This window comes from Taudactylus pleione, unplaced genomic scaffold, assembly GCF_031769625.1.
Source record: "Taudactylus pleione unplaced genomic scaffold, aTauple2 ptg000479l, whole genome shotgun sequence".
Taxonomy (NCBI): domain Eukaryota; kingdom Metazoa; phylum Chordata; class Amphibia; order Anura; family Myobatrachidae; genus Taudactylus; species Taudactylus pleione.
The window spans coordinates 4,904,953-4,922,315 of NW_028284881.1; the positions used below are offsets into that span (position 1 = coordinate 4,904,953).

At 44.3% G+C, this 17,363-nt stretch overlaps 1 protein-coding gene across 3 annotated transcripts in view; it reads left to right on the plus strand.

Moving 5' to 3' along the window:
• IFT81 (intraflagellar transport 81) overlaps window positions 1-17,363 on the plus strand; it is a 220,446-nt gene that overhangs the window by 46,842 nt on the left and 156,241 nt on the right. For all 3 annotated transcript variants that reach the window (XM_088449192.1, XM_088449193.1, XM_088449191.1), the window contains exon 5: window positions 8,603-8,692. In XM_088449192.1, the coding sequence (XP_088305318.1) occupies window positions 8,603-8,692 (90 nt within the window). The remainder of the gene's footprint in view (window positions 1-8,602; window positions 8,693-17,363) is intronic.

A 17,363-nucleotide genomic window follows, 5' to 3' on the forward strand; every position in this document is an offset into this window, starting at 1 on the left:
TGTCAGTTGTATTGATACTGAAGGAGCATTCTGAAAGATGGGAGGTGAGTTAGGAAATACATTGGGTTGGTTGACCGGTTTGGATTATAGTGACTGCAGTAATAAAATGGGATAAACTTGTACAGAATGATTTAGATTTTCAGTTCTTGTAAGCATGGGAGCACATTTGCAGGTGGTGGCTCTGTTTGGAGTGAAAAAGTTGCAGTTGGATGGCTGGATATAATGTGAGATGGCTTGCGTTGCCTTGTCTAGGTCTGTGGAAAGACTGGAAAAGGATGCGGACAAGAGTGTTTAGGTGTCAATATGGGTGCAGATGTATTATTGCATGGGAGAGTGATTGTGGGAGGTAAATTGAGGCTGAAGGAAAAGACGAGGAGTTGAAACTGTTGGGGAATCTAGGTTAAATGGAGACAAGAACACAGGGTTAAGGGTGTGTCAATTACATCTATTGGCAGACATCAAAGAGAGCAGTACGTCAGAGTGGTTTAGAGATGGTAGTGTCAGAAAGAAACCTCAAGAAAAGCAGCGAGCTGGGCAGTAAATAGAAAGTGAATATGCATGGCTGCAAAGATGTCAAAGAGTTGGGAGACTGGGCCTGAGTGAGGTTCAATAGATGACTGCAAAGCTAAGGTAAAGTGGAAAGATAAGACCAATGGCATGAACTTTAAACAAGAGTCAGTGTTCTGTGAAGGTGTAGCCAGGGAGAGTAGGAAGACAACTCTATTTTTACAGCCACCAGGTCTGTGAGTGTGGGTGATGGATAGACCTCCATAGTAGAGGACTGTAGCGGAAGCAGTGTTACCTATCATTTTTTTCTAGCGAATTATGCAAAAGTAAGGGACTTAAGAGGATTTCCATTTTAACAAACTCTAAATCCATTCCCTTCCCAATTAACAGTACTGTAGATTTGAGTCCCATGTTACAGGGTTGGCAGTTGTTTTAACTTAAGAAGGCTATTTATCAAAGATTGGAGACAGATAAAATTGTGAGAAAGTACTAACCAATCTAACTTACAGTTTATAGGCTGTGATTTGAAAAATGACAGGAGCTGATTGGTTGGTGCTTTAACTCAGTTTTATCTCTCTAAAACTGGGTACACATTAGACGACGTGTACCCAGCACGACATCGCCGGCAACAGGATCCGGCAAACTGCAAGTGCATACACACTTGCCAATGCCAGCTCCGACGTGTCGTGCTGCATTCTGCAGCATGGCATCGTTCGTGACATCCTCCGTCGGCCCTGCAGCAGGGCTGACTGACTATGTCGCTAGCAACCTGTGGGAGCTGGTATATCATGGGTACAAACTAGACGATGTACCCAATATGTCACTCCGGTCCGTGGGATCGGACGACATACCTAGTGTGTTTCCCGCATAAGCTTAGATAAATACCCCCTCAAATCTCTAGCTTTGTGGATATAACAGCAACTGTAATGCATTCACTAAAGGTTACTTAAAGTGGAAACCCCCTTTGAATGAAGCACTAACTAATTTATTTAGCTCAAACTGTGACTCAAAACTCAATCTAAGGCTGGTATTCAATTACATGCGAAAAGCTTTCGCCGATTCGCGGTTTTTGCCTGTTTCCAAAGTATTGCCGTATTCAATTCCAGGACGTTTTCGCCTAGACGAAAACTCCATAGGCAAAAACAGGCAAAAAAGTTTCTCCACCAAAAGGCAGGAGAAAAGAAGTGCCAAATCCAAATTTTGGAGTAAAAATGGGGGGACTTGATTCAGAACCCTTTGGAGACCACCCTAATGACTAATTAGGTAAAAAATTATCCTAATTCACCCCAAAAAAGACATGTCAGTTTTGGGGCGAAAATTTTAAAAGTATAGGAAAATGGGGCTGAAGTACTGGGACAGGTATTTTGGGGTGCTGTATGGATGTGACAGGTGTTTTAGGATGCAGGAAGCTGCAGCAGGTGTTTTTTTTTTAACATTTATTTATTCTGCACTTAAACCCCAAAATATACTAGTATCCATTTACATGTACCCCCAATTTAACTGCAGCAATTATTTTTCATAAAAGACATTGCTTAATATAAGTTTTCCACACTTATGCAAATATGCATAAAACAGCCCTTTGTCTCAAAATAAGATTCCTAATTACTTGTATTATGGCTAATAATACACTTCTATATTGATTCCCCGGGTGAGTTAGGCTTTATTGGGGGCACAGACTGATTTCCCCCCAAAAAACGGACCTATTCGCTGCATTCGCCCATATGCGTTTTCGTCTGTTTTACAATTGAATAGGGTGAAAAGCGGGTGAATAAGCAGGCGAAAACTTTTCCTCAAAATACGCGAATAAGGCGAAAACATCTCGCTCTTCGCCGATCTCGGCTTTTCGCGGCTAATTGAATCCGCCCCTAAGCTAAGTGAATAATTCATATTATTTTACTTACATAGAAAACAAGCGTAGAAGAGGGGGAACACATTGCTAAGAATAAATACAAATGCTTTATCTACATACAGTAGGTGCCAAGATAGAAAGTTTAGTAGATAGAGAAGCACTCTTAAGGTGCGTACGCACTGGGCGATTAAAATGAGCGATTGAACGATTACGATGTCGTAATCGTTCAATCGCTCATTAATCGTTCAGTAATCGTGCAGTATCATGTCAAAAACAACCAGTGTGCTCTCCTGCTTGTTGTTTTCGACAACAGTCATCGCTTGAACATGCAGGCTAACCTGCCAATAATGACAGGTTGGGTATGTTTGGGGATGAGGGAGGGTGTGCCTGCACTGAACGACATATCGTTCAGTGTAGGCACATTATCCTACTGCACAGGAAGATGTACGATTACAATGTCGTAATCGTACAGTCGTTCCTCTATCGCCCAGGGTGTAGGCACCTTTAAACCAGTACATATATATAGGAGAGGCATTCAGAAACTGATTGGATAAACTTTGTGTTGACACACTGCTTTCAAACCTGCTCATTGTCATTAGCTATGGCCTGTTGTTTTACTAGTTGTGGTCAAGGGAGGTTTATATTAAACTGTTAATTTAGCTAATGGTGCCCTTTCAAAAGCCAGGTATAAAATATGAAACTTATGATCAGTGGTGCTGCCCATCTTCCCTCATGCTGTTGTCTCATAAGAGCGATCTAACTGCGTATGGTTTCCATAGAAACAGATATGCTATCTGCTAGTTAGTGATGATTTTCCTGATTAATGTCCCCGCGTATTCTGAAGTCTGCTAGTGCTGTAGATTTGTACACCAGTGTGGTGGACCCGATCAAAGCAGACCTTTCTTTGGTGCCCCTGAAAGGATGGTAGTGTGGCTGTCATCATTTTATTTATTTTCATTATTAGGCCTTTTCCTTTATCAATGGAATTTTTATAATGCTATATTCAAGCTAACAGATTTTACTATAAAGATTGCTTATGAACACCTTTCAATACAGTTGTGCAGCATTGCTAATAATACAAGGGCACTTAAATTCATGTTTATATAAAGTCACCATGTAACTATTTTCATACTCTGCATTGTACTCTCGTGACAACAGTATCCTGTCAGCAGTTTGAAGAGGACTGTGGGCCCGATTCAGAGCCGTACTCAATTAGCGCTCGCTCGTCCAGAAAATAGGGGTGGCTATTCAAATGAACCGTTCGCTCTTTGCGGTCTGTTCACGCCTCTAGGTCTGAGCGAGCGAACAAAACTTGCGGTCGTTTTTTGGAAAAATACGCCCCCTGGCCGCTCGCATCCTACGTCATGTCCGCTACTTATTAGATTAATCGAGTACATCGACCAGCGTATGAACTGCTCGCTATTTTTGTGGTTGGTTTTTGCTACCACAAATTTGCGAGCAGTTCTGGCTCTAAAATAACCCAGTGACGTGGTCAGTGATGCTGCTGTATTAATTATGCACACCCATAAAACGCCCGTTTTGATCTTTAAGCACGCCTGCATTCTGATGTCCACTCCCCGTTTTCAAGCACCTTCCCCTGTTACCACCCACATACGCCTCCTCCTGTCACTCATATTAGCAGGCATTCGCTATTTAGCGAACAAATGATTTTCGACCGCACTGACTGGTTCGCGCATGCGTATTACGATCCGTACGCATGCACAGTTGGGCAAACATCGCTCGGAACGAATGAGCGGCCGCTTACGAGCGGCTCTGAATCAGGCCCTGTGTTTGAATGTGATGTGTTATTTAGAGTATGTGAATATGGGTGGATTTTTCTTCTCCTGATATACGCTCGGTTTCTGTTGCAGTAGCTGTAGGTTGGCCACAGGCACAGCAAGGGTTCATTGATTCCCAGTGGCTAATTGTCAGTCTCCACATATGGGTTTTCCTGTGAAGTCGCTCTATAGAACGTGAACACAAAATTCATAACACATGGTCATGTTTTGTTTTGCGGTTTGAGAGGATGCGTTTACTGGCTGGCTTGTAGTTGATGGGGTTCAGTGATCCCATTCTTGCCTGAGTCTGTGGCCAGCCTCCATGTACAGCTATGGAAATGTTACACAAAGTCACATTTCAGTGTGTGTGTGGCAGTTTATACCCTACTTTGGGTTTTGAAAAGCAAATTTCTTTTATTCACTTCATTGTGCCTCTAAGTCAGGGAAAGGATATATGCCCAAAAGCAACCCAGACAAAGGGGTACTGTGGCAAAAAAAATGTTTGCCTGCAAAAAAATCCAGGTGCCAGATTGAACCAAGGGGCAGTTTATCAGGCAGATACTCACCATCAGCGCTCACCGCTCTTTTCTTTTAGGGCCACTGCTGTGCCAATGTGGGTTGGTACCCTAACACAAGCTATGTTTAAGCTTTCCAGACAGCTAGCGCCAAATAGAGAGGTAAACAGGGATTCTCCTACGACTAGGCCTTCTAGCAATTCAGGTTATAACCTCTACCACGAAAGTGCAGGTTCCTCCCTTTCCAGTATCTAATGATCCACCTTATGTTCAAGGTTGGTATTACTCAGTTCAGGTATTTTTATCCCTTCAGTGTATGCTAGACCCTGTTTATACATCATGCACCAGAATGTGACCGCTTACAGTAGTCCTGCATTCTTGAGAAGACCGTTTTTCTTCACAGATAGATGAAGAGTTTCCTCCAAAGTCTGGCCTTGCATTGTCCTCTGTTTCAGAGGAAGACCCTGGCAGTACTATTCGCGTTGAATCCTTAGTACATGCGGTCAAAAGTTGCTTAACATTAAAGATAGGGAGGAGTTGGAAGATCTGTTAAGTGTTATATGTTAAATGTGGTTATATCCGAACAAAAAATTAGAGATGAGCGGTTCAGTAAATGAGGTCAAATGTCATCTTTCACTGACCAAACATTTTGCTTAGTTCTGAGATCCAAAATTGGTGAAATATCAGACTTAAAACCAAACCGCTCATCTCTACAAAAAAAATTTACGTTTCCAGAAAACATGATACTTTTTACCCATTACCAATAGGAGATAGTACCAGGTTAGGTATCTTCCCTATCAATGGATCGGTTCAGGAAAGAGAAAAAGGAGGTCTATATGAGACTCACATATTGAACTAAAATATAACTTTTATTAATTCGTATTAAAATATTCAATAGATGAGTAGCAAAATATAAAATTATAGTAATGGTGTGTAAAAAATATGAAAAAGTGTATTAAAAACCGGAATGTCCCTCTGTGTGTCTATGCCTGTTATTAAATTGATTTAATTAGCCTGTACCATACAATCGTAATGTTCCCCAAGATTGTAATTATTTTAAGGAAAGATAGAGCAGTATATTGGATATTGCAATTGGTGTATATATCTCACACAATTACTATTTCCTTTGCTGATAATTTGTTGTTCAAGACCAGTAGGTATTCTTTGATATGGATACAGAGGTTATTAGTCTCAATTATTATTACCCTGCATGAAAGTACACTATTATCATTTAGATGCAGGTTAATAGCATAGAGCTTATTAATATCGTTTGAGTATACATCATCTATGTCCTTTTGTAATGCCGACAGTATACTTGTAGTCTGCAGCAATGATCGTCAGTAACCACAAATATAATCACAGTGTTGCAGTTTATTGCTAGGAATAGTCACTTTTGAAATGTGTTACATTTGTATCCTATCGCGGCTATCATGCTTGCAGGCTGTCACTGCTGATTCAGTGTTGCAAGAGTCCGACTGCTCTGCACTTATCAGCAATATATTTTGTAGCAGGGCAGCCGGCCACCAGCATGTTCATTTACTGAGTTTATAGCTGTCACATAGTATAGGTATCAAGAGCTCTCTCCAACAGTTAAAACCCCGGCAAACATATATCATACAGTGTATTCGGTCAGGTAATGGTACACGTAGGCTTATTATATTACATAACAGGACTATACAGACACAGCGGGCTTCCCCGCCGATGCGCGTTTCGCTAATGGAACTTTAACAAGGCAACCGGATCTGAGGAGATTGGCATGCTTTTAAGAGAGCGGCACCCAATCAGCACCTGCCGCATCATAGAGGGTGTGTTTATTTGATATTCTACTTAATAATTCCTCAATGAGAGTGTGTGTGTGTCTTATCCCTGCCAATGTTATGTGTTGAGATAGGGAATCTAAACATAATAAAAATTTATTTAAAAGTACTCTTGTATATGTAGGTTAGAAGGGTCTGTTTATCTTAACCCCTTATCAAAATAGTACTACTGCTTTTCCTATACAAATAAAATTGCTACAATTCAGATATAAATTCCTCTCTCTCTCTATCTATCTATATATATATATATATATATATATATATATGTGCATTAAATATTATTGTTTATATAAATACATTAATTGAATTTGATATTAAATTATAAAAGTGATAATCAGACTTAAAACCATACCGCTCATCTCTACAAAAAAATGTACGTTTCCAGGAAACTTGATACTTTTTATCCATTACCAATAGGAGATAGTACCAGGTTAGGTATCTTCCCTATCAATGGATTGTCCTATGACCTGCCTATCTAAGATGACAACTATTCCTCTTCCTAATGTGACTACTTTAGCAGACAGAAAGGTTGAGGCCACCCTGAAGACAATATATTTACGGCCTTTCTCATCATGGGTGAAGGTGATAGAAAGGTCTGGAACCTCATATTTCCTGATAGAAGACAAAGGAATTTCCCACGTCTTTCCACATCTTCCTTCTGCCTGTTCTTCACAACATAATAAAGACAGGTTTGCGCCTCAATTCCTTAAATGTTCAGGTGTCGGGAATGTATTTTTACAGAAATATTCTGGGGGTCACTGTATATGGTCAGGACTCTTAAAATCCTTGTACTCGGGAACAAGGAAATACATTCTACAGACCGTTATTGCCCAGTACCACTTGCTGGCTGGCAGAGATTATTGTAATAGCCTTTCTGGATATAGTAAGTGACTTGCTGGCTGGACAGTAGTGTGTCTGACACACTTCTGAACGCTGAGACCACTAACTTGCCGCCATCCAAACCACGCCCTGGCTTTTATGCACAAGGAGGAATATTTTATAGGGAGGATTTCTACTGCTGTAGTGTCGGGTCTGATGTCGTGCAGCACTGATGGTTTTGTGTGAAACAACTTGGTTCAACTATTACACAGAGAAACACAGTGCAGCCGGATGTCATGTAAATAAAGCTGGGCAGAGTGCCCAAGAAAAAGATGCTGGGGAGAACACTGCATTGGATTAGGGCAGAAGTCCATGTTGGAGCAGGTAAGTCTTACCTGAGAACGTGGGGGCATACTTCCGTCTGGTCATTCGTACATATGTTTGAATGATTCAGTTTGACACCTTTGTGTCCAAGAATTGTGGTTTTGGATGTAGGGTGCTCCACACAGCACAGGGGCATTTCCCTCCTGTGAGGACAGCTTTGCGACTTCCCCATTACTTCCAGTGTCCTCCATTGGATGAAAGAGAAAATCATTTATGCTTACTCTACCAGAAGTCTCTGTTCCAATTTTTTGGGTAAAATCCCCCGCACCCCTGGTAGAGTAGGCACTTCTCCTACATTCTTGCCCACTTCCTAGTGATGTGGGAAGAATTGGGAGAATTTTCAAAGAGACCAGGGGGTCCCCGAGTAGGGGCTTAAAAAATTATTGTAGAATCATGTAATTTGGCCACGTCCCCTATTTAAATATGCTCTATTCACTTGCTGAATAACGCAAAACGTCATCCCCCCCATCTGCTTATCCCAGGGAGGAAAAATTTAAAGGAGGCAAGTATGGAGAAAATAGGATTTTTGTACTTACCGTTAAATCTTTTTCTCCAATTTCATGGGGACTCTTTTTTTTTTTTTTTTTTTGCACTTTCCAAGTTTGGTGACAGTATGTTTCTCCTCTCCGTCCTTGTACTCCACCTTTGTCCTCTGGGATTGGTTAGTTTAAAAACTGATGTCCGTGACCACCAACCGTGGTATAGATGAGGAGGAGCATGAATTAGAATAGTTTATTCAGAAGTGCCCAAGCTCCTTGTGCCTTCTGCTATAAAATCAGGAAAAAGGATTTAATGGTATTAAAATATTCTGTTTTTAGTAGCATTTTAAGTAACTTTTTTGCCCTTTGAACTAATTCTTTTTTTCCATTGCCTTCAAATATTATTATGCTGTAGTCCATGGTAAATATTGTTAACATATATTTTCCTTTACAGTATGAGGACCTGATGGAGAACTTCAAAAGCCTTCATAAAGAGTGTGAGCAACTAAAGTCATCTGGATTTTCTACTGCAGAGATTAGACGGGTAATGTCTGCATCATGTATTCATATTCTATATTGATTAAATAAAAGTGAAAAAAAAATGTTTCCTTTTGTAGGGGTTTTAGAAATAAAGGACATAAAGAAACAACTAATAATATTTAAAAAATGACGAAATTTCAATATTGTAATTGAATTCATATTAAAAAGCAGTAGTCCAAATTCTTTTTATTGATAAACCTTATATAAACTTAAAAACATCATAATAAAATAAAATAAATAAAAAGATAGCTCATAAGCGGTAGGTTAAAATAACTTAACCATAACCATCAAAAGTGAAGAGACAAATTAGAAGAGGCAGAGACAAGTCTGTGCGGAATAACAAAAGTTTTTCCAGTCAACTTACTGTTGAATCCTTTTCTCTGAAGCAGGCTGGGGAACACTGCGTTCCCTCCTTCACGCTCAGTCGTGCAAAGTTTTGGTTATTGACCTTCTTCTCCCTACTAGTTTGTTTTGTATTTCTAACAGTTTCACTGGGTTACTGGCAGTGGTGGCTTCAGAGGTGGGGTTTCAGCGCAATCCAAAATTCAAATAGGGGATCCACACCAACTGCCAGTGATTCCCGGCCAGGGATGTTTGGTAGCATTTGAAAGGGCGGTGTCACAAGCCGCCGCACTGCCAACACTGTGCTAGGAGTACACAGGGCAAGTGTTCACTAAATCTCCGCCTACCTCCTGTCTATCATTCTGTGGATCACTCCAGATTGGCTCCTGCATCTATATCCTGCTGTCGCTAATGCTGCTCCGATGCCGGTGATAGAGTTTTTGTGTTTACGGTTCTGGCTTTGTCTCCTGTCTTCCAGCTGAGCTCCAGTTTTCCTGCCTCCTATAGTATATTGTTGTTCTGCCGTTTGTGTCATCCAGGCGGCACAGTCCTGCATACTATCTACCTGCCGTTTGTGTCATCCAGGCGGCACAGGTCACACTGCAGCGCCAGCTGCTTGTGTCAACACGGCGGCACAGGCCGCACTACAGCATCAGCTGCTTGTGTCAACCCGGCGGCACAGTCCGCACTGCAGCGTCAGCTGCTGGTGTCAACCCGGCGACACCGGCCGTACTACAGCGTCTGCTGTCTGTGTCAACTTGGCGGCACAGGCCACTGCGTCAGTTGCTTGTGTTAACCAGGCGGCACAGGCCGCACTACAGCAACATCAGTGCGCAGTCCCGCGCTCCTACACCAGTGACTCTGCTTCTATTATTTCCGGCTTCTGCCGCATCTAGCCAAGTTGCTTCGGCCCTCAAGGCCGCCACACAGCCAAGTGGCTGCTTCATATTCAACAGTCCACTGGCTGCATCTGGCCAAGTTATACCAGCCCCCAAGGCTGCTGCACGGCCCAGAGGCCGCTTCATGTTCTCCAGCCCACGGGCTGCATCCAGCCAAATTATACCAGCCCACAAGGCTGCCAAACGGCTTAAAGGACACTTCATATTCTACAGCCCACTGGCTGCACCCAGCCAAGTTATTCCAGCCCTCAAGGCTACTGCACGGCCCACTGGCCACAACTAGCCCTCAAGGCTACTGCATGGCCCACTGGCCACAACTAGCCAAGTGATACCTGCCCTCAAGGCTGCGGCACGGCCCAAAGGTCGCTTCATCATTTACTGCCTTTAGGCTCAACAAGCCAAGTTTTCCTCCAGCTCACAAAGCTGTTATACGTCCACATCCAGCCAAGAATTTCAGCCCTCAAGGCTGTAGCTGGACTATACTCCAAAGAGTCACGCACGTGCCCTAACAGACAGTTGATGTGGCTCCCCTATTTGAATTTTGGACTGTGCTGCAACCCCATCCACTGGTTATTGCTATTCCTCTCAGTACTATTTTAAAGATGTACTGGTTTGATGGGGTTAGCCGGGGGAAGGGGGGAGTGTGAGGTCACACACATACACCGCTAATGGTAAGTAAATGGTTTGGGTACTCGGTTTGTTTTTTTGCAAAGACTTCCCTGGATGCTACGGAGACCAGTGCGAGGATGGAGGGGAGTATAGGATCTTTTTTGCAGGTCATTCCTCACGGATTTCTACATGGGACAAGGGGCCGCGAACATCTGGCAGTAGGTAAGTATGTGTGTGTGAGGTAGGTGTGTAATAAATTTTTACTGTATACTTTGTGTGTGTTGTGTCTTTATTTAACTATTTATTTTACAGTGGAGGTACAGGTGCCGGCCACCTGCTGGCACTTGTAGTTCCACAAGAGCAAAAGGGCAGGCATACTGGCACCTGTAGTTCCACTGTAAAATACAATAGTTTACTAATATTTTCCACTATATTACCCCCGTACCCACAGCCCAGGGGTGCAGGGAAGAGTCCCAGGCTACAGACCAAGCCTGGGGTTTTGGGAGAGGTGGTGCTCTGTCTTTCGGGGGTCACCACCTCCCATGTGATCCCCAGCTTGGCCTGAGCAACTTGGGGCCATATTCAATTTGGAGCGAAAAGTCCGTTTTTATCGCCGATGACGTCATTGTCGCCATTTTCAGTTATCCCCATATTCAATTTCAAAGACTTTTCTCCACTGTTTAGGTGGCGAAAAAAAGTGCAGAATTGGGGTTTTGGGGTGCAGAATTAAAAAAGTAGCCTGCAGCCTTTGACATGTCCCCTTAAAATAATCTGTGTAAAAAATTTTTTCCCAAAAAGCATAGGACACCCCAAAAGAAGTGGTTTCATTTTGGGGGTAAAAAAAAATGGTAGACAAACTTAAAAATTAGGGAAATTGACTTATGGGGTGTCCCAAAGTATGCGGCAGGTGTTTTCTACAATACGGGTGGTTGCGGCAGGTGGATTTTTGAAGAATTTTTAAAAATCACTTTAGGAACTTAAAAATATGCTTGCACCCATTTTCATGTACCCCAAATTTGATAGGACTAGTTATTTCCCCCCCCCAAAAAAAAAGCTAAGTGCTTTTCTTCACCACTTCTTCAAAGACTCATTAATGCACCTTCCTTGGCTGTTTAAAAACCCCAATTACCTTCAGCAGGCCAAATCGGGGGTACCCGTAGTGATCCCCCATGTCAGACCATCTTTTGGGGGGTGACAGGCTGATTTCCCCAAAAGTTACAGGGGTTTTCGATAACTACTTTCCGCCAGGTCCTGTTTTCGCTGATTCCTAATTGAATACGGAGATAAGCGGGCACTCGCCCAATACTTTATTTCAGGTAAAAACGGCAATGATGGCGAAAAGTCTGTCCTCAAACTTTTCACCTGAAATTGAATATGGCCCTTGGGGTGAGAATGCTTTGGCCCTGGAGACCCGGTAATAAGGTCTCCGGGCTGTGGCATTACACCCCGGTTGTTCTGGGTTCAGTGCTGGTTTTAATTATAGGAGGACCCCTACGCATGTTTTTCCCCCTATAATTAAAACCAGGACTGGCCCTGCTGCCTGGTGCTGGTACCTAAATTACGGTGGAACCCTACTCGTTTTGTTTCCCGTAATCTTAGGTACCAGGACTGGCTGTGACAAGTCCGGGGCTGGTTATGGCTTTTGGGGGGGGACACTACGTAATTTTTTTTGTTTAAAAAAACTTTTATATTAGGTATTCAGGCAGAAACATACACAAATCACACTGATGTGTGTATGTTTCTGGCAAACTCGCATCTCAGGAGGTGGTCTATGTGAAACTTCAATTTATCAGTGAGTTTGCCACAATCTCACTTGAGATTGTAATCTCGATCCTTAGTAAATTTGCGAGTTCCTTCTTTTTCATGTAAAGTACTTCTTAGTTTGGCCAATGGTGAGTTTGATCTTGATTTTGAATCAATATTCGAGTTTGCAATCTCACATGAGTTTTAACAGTGAAAACAGAGAACTCACTCCAGGCTTGCCTACCCTCCCGATTTGGCCGGGAGCCTCCCGATTTTCGTGTGCCGCTCCTGGCCCCCCGGAAAGGCAGGCAAGCCTCCCGGAAGTGTCCGACCCTCCCCACCTCCCCCCCTGACAAACACAGAAATCCCCGCAGCGGGGGGCCCGGTGACGCGATTCGCGCAGAAATGCGTCATCGTGGCCCCGCCCCCCTGCTTCACAATGCCGAAAATCACGGCATTGTGAAGAGGGGGGCGGAGTCACGATGAAGCGATCGTGCGGCCCCGCCCCGGCTCCGCCCCCAGTATGACACAAAATGGCTGCCCCGCCCCCTTCTCCGCCCCCAATGGCCGGCCCCGCCCCTCGCTATTAGCCGACAATCAGCTCCCTCCCGGAAGGCTGGAGCTGATTGTTGGCAGGTATGACTCACTCGAGTTTGTCTTTAGTAAATTTGCAAGATGAAAAACATGCCTAAACTTACGTGAGATTGCAATCTCACCCAAACTCGATTCTTAGTAAATTTACCCTTACTCGCACATATAGGAAGAGCTATTGTGTAGATTGGGAGAGGTCAAAGTAATTATCACAGCTTTTATACAATTGGGTAAAACCTTAGAAACATTAATAAAGGATTTGATTCAATAACGGAGGATATCCTTTTAGGTTCAAATAACATGTATTATATATAAATTTAGAAGTGGCATTCAAATGATAAAACCATTTATGTCATGGACAAACTTAATATTAAAACATATAAAATGTTTGCACTACTTACACACTGCAAAATTGATAATATATAAGAAAGTAATATTTAAAAAATACAGCATCAGTAAAATAAAATCAAAATGAACCATTTATGTGGAGTGGACCTCTTTTTTTTTTTTTTTTTTTTTTTTTTTTTTATCTGCAAGCCGAATAGTCTTTTAGTGTTGTTTGAAGCTCACAAGCGGGGTTGGCCACTTTCCAAGCAGTCCATTGCCCGGTGGATTAGATCTACTATAAGACAGGCTTAATTGTCTGTGGGACAGCCGTTTCCGGATCCCTGATCACACAGGGTGGTGGTTGAGGACTGGGAACCACGCAGTTAACGCTTTCAGCTCCCAGGATGCATCGGTCCATCCCCCTATACCCCGCCCCCGAGCCAGAGGCACCTCCATTTCGTCGGTGCCCAGCCGAGTCGGGTCACAATTATGCAGTGGGTTGCTTAGGCAGCCCAAATAGCTTTTATTTTATGATTTGTCTATTTTACATTTTCCTGCTGAGCGTGCAGCAGCAGACTGTCCACAGGACGTCTGCGCTGCTGATTCGTCACCCCTCCGGGGCAGCAACGCCAGCTTAGGCTGGGGATTTTGGCGGGCATCCCGGGGTCCACGCTAGCCGGCCCCGCGGAGGGACCCAGACTTCAGCCCGGACGCAAAGGGACAGGTAAGGTGGGTCATCGCTTGCGGTGAGCCGCTGATTGGCAGTCATACCTCCGGTCTCAGGGGACAGACCGGAGGTGCTGAGAGTGAACACAGGCTTTGTCCAAAGTGATCCACTAGACCACCAGGGTACATATGGAGCGGGAATCCAGCATCCCGGTGGTTAAAAATCAACATGGGGCGGTCAGCTTTGCCCATTAAAGCGACCCCTCAGCTCAGGGTGCCATTCCTCTGAGGTCTCGCTTCCCTGAACTGCTCTCCGGTGGCCATTTCCTCCAGGCTCAGCCACAGCTCTCTCAGGGAAACGCAGGGTCCGGTCCCCCTACATACCTCTCCCTGGAGTCATGTTATGTAGCGCTATAGCTTACCAGATGTTGAGTCACTGACCACAGAATCTGTGTAGTTGATTGTAGTGCCCTTCTGCAGTTATATGGTATTTCTGCATTGTATGTGACATGCTAGCGCTGCCTGTCTGTTTATTTCTCTGTACTGTTAGTATACAGTCAGGTGCATAAATATTGGGACATTGACAGAATTTTCATATTTTGGCCTCTATTCACCACCACAATGGCTTTAAAATGAAACAAACAAGATGTGCTTTTACTGCAGATTTTCAGATTTAATTTGAGGGTAATTACATCCAAATCAGGTGAATGGTGTATATCTTTCCCTTTTTCTCTTACTTTGCCCTAACATACAGGTGTATTCAGGGTTTTTCCAGTACCTCACATCTCTACAATAAATGTATTTGTGAGGGTTGTCACATACAGTTGGCTACTGCACTGTGCCATATTTGTGCTGTGCGCTCCTGCAGCTTGCCCAAGCATAAGACAGGATCAGTATATTGCTTTCTTACTTGTATCGTGCATACCCAGTGGTTGCATTTTACCCAGTGCCATATTGCGCGCTATACTACTCGTATGTCTAGCAAAGGCATGAGTAGCAAGCAAGCATCTGCACCCATACTGCTATCATGCAAATTATGTGCTGCAGGCTTAAGTGAGGAGGATTTGATACAAGATGGGTTACGTGTTAAGTGTTATATTCCACCAGGCCCATCAGACCTCCCAGCTCCTGCACAAGAGCCTCCCTGGGCTTCCTTTTCTCAGGTGCTGGCTACTATTGCGGACCACCTAGCAGTACCGGCTGTATTTCCCCCTATGGGGTTACCATAACAGGCCGTAGTTACCCCTATGGAGTTGCCACAACAGGTTCAGGCTATACAGCTACCTCTTGTGCCCCCTCCATGGGTTGACCTACTCTCTAGCTCAGTACAGAGTCTGGTGGCTACCTCTACAGCCTTTCAAACTATGTTGCAAGGTGAGAAGCCCCTACCCAGTAAGCCTTCTAAGCGTCCTGTGTTATCATCACAGTCCACGCAACTCTCAGATTCATCTGAGGAGGCAGAAGATGCTGATCTCTCTAACACTGACTCCCCTCTGGGGGAGGACGAGAGTCAGTTAGATCCATCTTACTCATAGAAGATGACGAGCCAGCCCCTAAATCTAAGCACCCACTGTTTAAACAACAGAAAGTGGCTTCAGTAGAGTTCCCTCTATCGGATCAACTAGCTGAACACATGGCTGCAGCCTTGCAGACGCCTGGTAAGAGGTTTCAGCCCCAAAAACATCTGACCTCCTGTTATCCATTTCCTGTGCCTCATTTTTCAAAATGGGAGACTCTCCCTGCTGTAGATTCATATGTTACGAGTTTAATTAAAAGCTCTGCGTTACCTATCCCGACAGTATCCTCTTTGAAGGATACTACGGATAGAAAGGTTGAATCTTGCCTTAAATTGATATACTCTCTTTCAGGAGCTGTTGCCCATCCGACCATGGCTATTGCATGGGTGGCTAAAGCTATAGAGAGTTGGGCTGATGCACTTGTAGACTCTTTTTCCCTCAGATGCTTCTAGGGATCAGATGTCTGTCGCCGCTCACATACGAGATGCAGCTTCCTATATTGGAGAAGCGACGTTGGATGCCAGTCTCCTAACCAGAGTCTCGGCTGCAGCAGTGTCTGCCCGCTGTACCTAGTGGAATGCAGATGCGGATTCTAAGAAAGGCCTAGAAGTATTACCCTACAATGGGGAGATCTTGTTTGGCCCAGACCTTGACAAGATTGTAACCACGTTGGCGGCATCAAAAACTGCATTTCTGCCTTCAGAAACTACTGCTACAAAGCCTCGGACTACATCTTGTAAGTCCTTTCGTCCTCATGGAAAGCCTAAAGGTCAGTCCTTTTCTAGTCAGTCGGCTTCCACTAGGGCCACCAAGCCCAGGACCAAGCAGGCCTGGACCACCAGACGCCCTGCTTCAAAACCCGAGGTTAAGTCCTCAGTCTGACGGGACAGGACTCCCTCTGGGGGATCCCAGAGTGGGAGGCCGACTTCTTCAGTTTGCCCAGTGCTGGTGTCAACCACCACAGATGCTTGGGTAAGAGAAGTGGTCTCTCATGGGTACTCCCTCTCATTTCTTCGACGGCCTCCCCACCAGTGTTTCTACACAGGCCCGCCTTCAGACCCGAACAAGGCCCTACAAATCCAGAAAGACATATAGTCCTTGCTGCAGGCAGGGGTAATTGGGCCAGTCCCGCTATCTTAGTGGGGACAGGTTATTATTCTACTCTCTTTCTGGTTCAGAAGCCGAATGGGTCTCATCGGCCTATCCTCAACCTCAAATCCCTGAACAAATTCCTGAGGGTACCCAGGTTCAGGATGGAAACCCTACGCTCTATCATCCTAGCTATGGAGCCTGGGGACTTTATGGTATCTCTGGATATTCAGGATGCGTACCTACATGTACCTATAGCACCCTCTCATCAGCGATATCTCTGGTTTGCTATACTACAGCAACACTACCAATTTCAGGCTCTGCCCTTTGGACTATCCTCAGCTCCATGGCTATCATGGCGGTCCAACTGAGTGGTGAGGGTGTCTGACTGTTAGCTAACCATTGCTTTCCTTTACAAGCATGGATGGTTAATCAACTGGAAAAAGTCCTCACTGAATCCCTCACAGAGAGTGATTCATCTGGCAGCCCTGCTGGATTCTCAGGATCAGAGAATCTTTCTGACATCAGATAAGATCTCCACCCTTCAACTACGAGTGCGCAGATGTCTCCACAGTCGCCGGGTTTCGCTCCACTCAGCAATGCAGGTTCTGATATCCATGATGTCCACCTTCGACATGGTGGAGTATGCTCCGTTCCACTCCAGGCCTTTGCAAAGGCTGATCCTCTCCAGATGGAACGGGTTACCTCATCGGATCAAAGCTCAGATGATGGTACTCTCTCCGGAGGTGTTTCTGACCCTCTCTTGGTGGCTTTTGAATCCCGGACTGGGTACTCCTAACAACAGACGCCAGTCTCCGTTGGACATCGGTCGAATCAACCCTGCCAATCAACATATTGGAACTTCGAGCTGTCTACAGGGCCCTCATACTGG